Source organism: Montipora capricornis, chromosome 14 (genome assembly GCF_036669925.1).
Source record: "Montipora capricornis isolate CH-2021 chromosome 14, ASM3666992v2, whole genome shotgun sequence".
NCBI lineage: Eukaryota > Metazoa > Cnidaria > Anthozoa > Scleractinia > Acroporidae > Montipora > Montipora capricornis.
Window position 1 is genome coordinate 27,795,112 of NC_090896.1, and position 7,500 is coordinate 27,802,611.

The 7,500-nt window shown below is 39.8% G+C and overlaps 1 protein-coding gene across 1 annotated transcript in view; it reads left to right on the forward strand.

Moving 5' to 3' along the window:
- The window catches only part of LOC138033113 (uncharacterized), a 37,844-nt gene that overhangs the window by 20,862 nt on the left and 9,482 nt on the right, over positions 1 to 7,500 (forward strand). The window contains exons 9-15 of the mRNA XM_068880871.1: positions 1 to 269; positions 1,477 to 1,827; positions 2,412 to 2,438; positions 2,940 to 3,129; positions 3,726 to 3,902; positions 5,891 to 5,969; positions 7,101 to 7,228. The exon at positions 1 to 269 is cut by the window's left edge and continues 65 nt beyond it. Of these exons, the coding sequence (XP_068736972.1) occupies positions 1 to 269; positions 1,477 to 1,827; positions 2,412 to 2,438; positions 2,940 to 3,129; positions 3,726 to 3,902; positions 5,891 to 5,969; positions 7,101 to 7,228 (1,221 nt within the window). The remainder of the gene's footprint in view (positions 270 to 1,476; positions 1,828 to 2,411; positions 2,439 to 2,939; positions 3,130 to 3,725; positions 3,903 to 5,890; positions 5,970 to 7,100; positions 7,229 to 7,500) is intronic.

Sequence of the window (7,500 nt, forward strand, 5' to 3'; positions counted from 1 at the left end):
GTTTTGCTTGGACTCCACTTTACCATCTGCCTGGAGACGTCAAGCATTTCTTTCACTTGGATAGAGTGGGCCATTCTAGTATTCTTCGCGGGTCGTGTGTTATTCGAACGCGAACAATTCACAAATAAGGCGACAGTAAAGAACAGAAGACGACATTACATACGTATGAGATGTAACCGGGGTTGTAAATACCTTGAAGAAGACGAGGAAACGGAAGAGCAAGAAACTAAACCACAAGGTTTTACTCTGAGATTCTCCAAGTACATAACGTAAGTAACATTTTGTCATGGTACCTCATCCAGGAAGGCAATCCTGCAATGCTGCAGCAATGATGGTATTCGCCATAACTTGAGTCACCGAGTTCGCGATCGAACCTGGATTAGAATTTTCCGGCGACATCAACTCCCATTTCACTTCTCAATGCAAAGTTGCTTGTTTAAGAGCAAGCAACCAATTTCCATTGCACTTGTGATGGATGGTGAGCACTGCATCTAGGAACACAATTGCAATCCTGCCACCCGCCCTATGTCATCCTGTTCGAACCTGTGGATTCAAGCGTCACTTTTATGGAGATCGATCTAAACTCCCATTTCACTTCTCACTGCAAAGGTGTTTGTTTAAAAAGTTGTAATGCTTTTTAAAGGAGCACTGTCATGCTTAATTGCCTGTTTTTAGGTCAAAAATGGGTAAAAATCTAAATTAGTTCTTAATCTCACACGTACAGCACTCCTAACAAACCACTGACAAGATATAAAATATATTTACAAAACAAAGCTATTCGTTTTAAATTTTTGGCGACTTTTTGAAGACATTGTCTCCAAACTTGGAAAAAATGGCCAGTTTTTTCAAGTTTCAATTCCTTTCCATCCTCTCACCCTTGGCTGCAACCAACAAACAACAGTGCAATTCAATGGCAATTGGCAACAAAACTTCAGCTTTATTTTTTGGTTTTAATTGATGCAAGGACGTCTTTTAGTGATTTGAAGTTTGACTAAAATAGCATGCCACTACACCCTTTAAGTCTGAAATAATTCATTTATACACAGACAACTTACACAGTTCTTTAATGACTAGAATGACACTAATCGGCAAGCTAAACCATCGCACAAGAGAGAAAATCTCCAGCAAAACCTAACTGGAAAGAAAAATCACGTGTTGGCGCAGGGATGCTCTAACCAATTCTTATTCAGTAGTCCAGTAACTTAAGACCATCAATTAAATCTCATTGCTCCATTGCCAACCCAGTATTGTAATTAGAATTGGGTGTTTGAAGTAAATGGTTTCTCTCCAGTCCTAGATCGTGGGTGACGACGGATCACTGTTCCTGATCGTGTACATATAATTCTGATTCAGAAGTGCTCAGCTCAAAATATACTTGCTCTTAGACATTGTCTTTAAAAAAAAGTGCTTTGTATTCGATTGTTTGTTTGCTTGTTGCTTGATTGATTTTTACCTATGTTTACCCTTTGTTTGTAGTGATCGGTGGAACATCTTGGACCTCATCACGCTCGTCATTTACTTCACCACTTTTGTTCTAAGAATGGTCACGTTGGCTTTGTCAGATTCCGTGACCAACAACCGATCCCTCGTCATAGGTGGCTATTTTTACGGCCTTAATACCATGTTCTTAACGCTTAGGGCATTTGGTCACGTGATGGAGACAACAAAGCAAACTGGACCCATCCAGATCGCTTTCTTCCATATCTTGAGTGACATCGCTACCATATTTTGGCAGTTTATAGCAACTATTTTGGCCTTTTCTATTGCAATAACTAAAGTTTACGTGGCTGAGAAGTCTTTCATATCCGACGACAAGGGAAAAGAACTGTGAGTAGATTTCTTCCCAGTTAAGTCAGTAACAAATCGTTTATTTGTAGAATTTACTCGATATGTATGCGAAATATAATATGCCAAAGCTTGCCCCACAGCGCTTTTTTCTGCCATAAAAAATGCAGATGTCTGTCGGTGTTGATGGTCTTAAAAAAATCCGTCTTACTAAAAAAAGTGTCACCACGCTCCTTCCATTTCCTTGGATCAAACTTCTCTTGGTAGATGCTGAAAGGTGAGGTGGAGAAGCCGTCGGACATAAGCTTACATAAGTTATATACCTTAACATTTGCTTGCCATGTGTGAGTTTGTGCATACGACTGAATATTTCTCCTTAACGTACAATTCTTCAACATGTTCACCAATTTACTTTCCATATTATTTTGTCTGTTACAGGGTTAATATATTGTTTGCGGTAACGTATTGGGCACGTTTAGCAAAATTAAAAACAAAAATGGGGAGATGATTTAAAATTACTCAAAAGCAGATCTCAGTTCGTATGATGTGTGGATCATGCGCCCCTTCCAAAAAAGTACTTGACAAAATACAAGTGAGTCACAGTTCTTTGTATGTTTGTGTTGCAGTGTTTGTAACAGTTCTGGGATAGCCTGGTAAGTCCAAGAGAGTCGTAAGCGATTGCTTTATCATTTCTTCCAATGATTCTGGTTAGAAGCGTACATAATCGGCTTCTAATCATCTTCTTCCTCTGGGCGTTGTAAACCCGTCGTTGTATTGTTTATTAGTCTGTACGAGATATTTGAGTCTTCGTCCTGATATGAATAGAAGATAGAAGTCACTTGTATTCTTTGCATAAATCTGTATCTTACACCTCTCAGTTTCCTTTGACGTAAAAGAGGTATTTGTTCCATACAGAAGCACGCGACCTTGAAGCGTGTGACTTGCAACTCTTTTCCTTGGAACAAAGCTGGGGAAAATGCGCGAGCTAAGTTACATCCAAATACGGAAGTTTATAAACTCAAAAGAACCACAGCTCTGAACCAGAGTTAAACGCTTCAAGGGTCATGAGCTTCTGGTCCCAGCACATTTAGGGTTTGTGAGATTTACGAAATGTTTAGACTTCGCCAGTATCTTAAGTTCTTCTTGATCCACAGCTGGTGGAAGATGGTGCGGCATTTATGTTGGTCTTTGTTAGGAGCTGTGGATGTAGACTTCTTGGAGTCAGCTGATGGTCCTTCCATAACACTTGTTAATTTTCTATATGGAGCGTTCCTCGTAATGGGAGTCATTCTTCTTATCAATATGATGATCGCGCTTCTGTCCAACACATACCAGAAAGTACAGGTAGGATACTAATTTGTCTTCAAGTTTTTAAATTTTCGTTTCCTTTGTAGAAAAGTTAAAATCGTTTGTACTCCATTTGTTCATGTCCTCGTTAATGGTACTCCCTTCATAGCAATATGAATAGATCAATATCGATATATTGTAATTATTCTAACACGCCTCAAACTTAACTTGGTTTCTTTTGTTTCAGTCCTCTAGAGCCTCAGTACTCGGCATATTAGAATTTTACTGCCATTCCACTCCTTTAAAGTTTGTTAGCTATGAGAATTTGTGCTACCGAAAATACCCTTGCAGCTTGGAATTAGATTGTTGCATGCTACTTTTGGGGTGATGATGAGAAGAAGAACGCACACCCCGGGCACACACCAAAACTAGCTGAACCGACTGATGAGCCCCAAACTCATTTCTTTAAGAGCGCCTTGATGTATCCCTTTTAAAAGTAAAAACAAATTGTGGTACTTAAGATATAAAAGATGTTGGTAATGCAGTTTGTGTATTTTTTTTGCTGTATCTATTGTCATCATTATTAACGAAATGACTGCTTTGAATGATGTTTCTCTTTTTAAATTTTTTGTTCATTATATGACTTTTGTTAGGACAACTCGCTGATGGAATGGTCATTTAAGAAAGCCATAACAATACAGACATACAGTTTCTGTCATCCAATACCAGTTCCCATTAACCTGATCTCTTTCATGTTCAAATGCTGTGGGTGGCAAAAGTGTTTTACTAGTTGCAAAAATGGGAAACAACGTGGGACGCAGACGACTCGCGTAAGTTTCTATTAATAGGTGAAGAATAGGTGTTCTCGATTAGTATAGTTATATGCGTTCACCTAGACACACTTTGACAGGTACTCATTAAATGACGTCATCAATAAAAAATACAGCCCCTTTTGTATTTGAATGGGTTTGATTGACCGCTGAGTGATTTGCATAATAACCCTGTAACCCTTAAAACCACACGGAGACACTGTTGATTTTTGAAAAAGTCAAAGTCAAAGAAGTTTACAAGTGGGACGTGTGCCGGGTCCTAGTGACCGCTGCGCCCATGAAAATTTTTAGTTTGTTATTGTGTGCGTTTTACGTTAAGGGATACGAGGGAGAAAAAAGTGAGCATTGTCAATCACTGCGTGTGCGTTGACGTGAGTAGGTGAGGAAAAACTATTTACAAGTCCATCAAAGCCTCCACATTCTCCATGTCGATGTCATCGAGATCAACTCGAAAAGTGAGTTAGAAAGTGGAAGGGTCCACGAGCGGCTTTTGTCAAAGACCAGTCCGTAACATTTGGTGCAGGGTCCCACTTTAAGACGTTTGGTGGCCGGATCGCGTGTTAAGAAGTAGTGGTCGACTATATCGATGTTGGGTCGGTCTTTTTCGAATGGGTTGGCGCCCAGTTGGGCGCCTACCAAAGAAGACAAAGTTCGATGCGTCCGTGAGTACCCAGAGCGTGAAGGGATTGTGATCAACTCCTCTATGATCCGAAAGAACCCAGGACAAAAAGCCACTGCCAAACTGATGCTCAACTACTTCTGGGGTAAATTTGGTGAGAATCTTAACAAACTCACCACGGTGGCCATCGAGGAATCAGCCTCTCTCTCTGCTGTCCTCTCCAACCTCTTGTGGCACATCCATACTGTGCGTGTTTTCACCGAAGACGAGTTGGAAATGGTCTACTCTAACATCTCAAGAAACCAGTTGGACAACGGAAGAAAACCTCTTCGTGGCAGCCTTCAACACTTGCTTCGCCCGTCTCAAATTTTACGAGTCTTTCGAAAAGTTAAGACAACAAACCCTCTGCTTCGACACGGACTCGGTTATCTATCGTTGGCTTCGCGGTCAACCCGACATCCTGCTCTGTGATTTCTTGGGCGACATGACCAACGAGTTGGATGATGGTGATTACATCACAGAATTCACCTCGGCTGGTCCAAAAAATTCTGGCTGGAAGACCAAGAGTGGAAAAGTGTGTTGTAAAGTGAGAGGCCTCACTCTCAGTGGATGTGGATGTGGGGCCCCGCACTAAGCGTAAAGGACTGGTCTTTGACAAACGCGTCGTAGACACTAGCTACCACCTTTCAATCGTACCCGTTCGGTTACACTCAAGTCGGTTTCGATGACATCGACACGGAGAATGTGGAGGCTTTGATGGACTTGTAAATAGGTTTCTCTCACCTACTCAGTCAACGCACACGCAATGATTGACAATGCTCACTTTTCTCTCTCTCGTATCCCCAAACATAAAACGCACACCATAACAAACTAAAATTTTCATGGGCGCTGCGGTCACTAGGACCCGGGACACGTCCCATTTCTTTGACTTTTTAAAAAAATCAACAGTGTCTCCGTGTGGTTTTTAGGGTTACAGGGTCATTATGCAAATCACTCAGCGGTCAATCAAACCCATTCAAATTCAAAAAGGGCGCTGTTTTCTATTGATGACGTCGTTTGATGATCTACCAAAATGTGTCAAAGTGAACGCATATGACTTCTTCGATTGTCTAAAGCCACCATGTTATTTTACAATTTATCTTGCTGAGGAAGGCGGCGTCTAAATGGAACGGCTGAAGTATAAATTCAGTATAAATTCGTGGCCTAAACGTCGTTGCAACGGGTAGTATCGCAAGTACCTTTCAAATAGATCCGACTGGATCACCTAGGTTTAGAACCCATGATCTCGCGTGTCCATTCTAACTTTAGCGTGTGGAGCAAAACCTAAAGATGGAATTATAACTGTAAAATATCCCGCTCACTATTTCAGAGGAAGAGGTTAGAGGTTGTCGTGGAGCGTCTGGAGTCCATTTACTTTGCTAAATACGGATATTTGTTTCCTCTAACAGGTAGGAAGGATTACATTCATGTGCTATAGGATTACATTGACTGTTGAAAGAGTCGAAGTATACATGGTCACGAAACAATCGAACTGTTGATTTGTTAATAGTAACTCTTTTTAATATCTTTACTTTTTTAGATTTTAGTGTGTTAAGTATTTTTTTAGTTTCTAAGATCTCAGAGCAAAATTATGGTTTTAGGGATAATTTGTAACGCGCCCAGGGCAAATAATGGATGTATACGCTATACAAATAAATTATTATTATTGTTATTAATTATTATTATTATTATTATCATTATTATTATCATTATTATTATTATTATTATCATTATCATTATCATTAGTATTATTGATACTTTTCAAGCGTTCAACGCCAGAAACGACACTTAAAAATAAAAGTCACGGTGCTTTGTGTCGAAACGCCCATTTTAATGATGCCTTCAAAATGTAAAAAAAGAGCATCTGTCAAGAGAAACATGGCTTGATATAAAAGAGTGGTACACCTCAGAAAGTCGTAATTGATTCTAAATGTCACATTAGCAAAGTTATGGAAGAAAATGATTTTACTTTCCGTTCATTTGATGGTCCTTAATAGAAATCCTGGTGTTAAGTTATGTCATCTGCCGTTTCTGAAGCAAACCCATAAAAAGATCGCAGATTAGTGTCCATCTGGAGACATAACAGCTTAAACTACCGTGTGCAACGTAATAAGCAGTCTTACGTAAAGTACCAATAAATAGCTTTTATTCGGAGTGGTTTTTAATGGATTTTCGTAAAACGGAAAACCAAAGAAATTACTTTGGCCGATCACAAAGGACACAATCATCCCTTGATAGAATCAAAACAAGCGAAAAATGACTGTTATTAGTTTAGATTGGGTGGCAAAGGGGAGCAAATTTTGTGCACCTATCGCTTTCTGTAGTTATGCAAAACCAGTTAAAATCCGAATACTCTTGGACTTTCAAAAGAAAACTGCCCTTAAAAGTCTTTCGCCAGGCATCAAGCAATGCGAAACTTGGAGCTCAAAGTTGTTAAGCTTTCGTAAGTTTTCGTTTTCTCTCTGGAGGCCAAGTGTTCTTTTTATTATTAATCTATGGGTGACTGTATTCTCTTTACACAAAATTTCTTTCTTTTATAGACGAAAGGAAACTGGATCGTGTTCTACTTGAAACCGAGCGGAATCGGCAAATGGCCAACCAGATTGCGCAAAGAACTTTTACAGCATCTCACAGTTCAGAAAAAAATATTCTTCCCACAGGTCCTCAGGTAGTGGAGCTCACAGCCGGTTGTATTACAGCTCTTTCTTTTTGGAAGCTGTTAAACTAAATATTTAACTATCCTTCTCTCTCTGGTTTAGCCATAGTTTGGTCGGAATATCCGAGGATGACAACACTACACCAATTAGCCATGCTGCGATACGTTACGCTACGCAAACCACATCACGCAACTCATTCGATGAATTACAATCCTTTTCAGATATAGAAGCAACATTCATAGCGTTTTTAAGCCCAGAGAACAGTAGTTAAGGGGACCTAGGC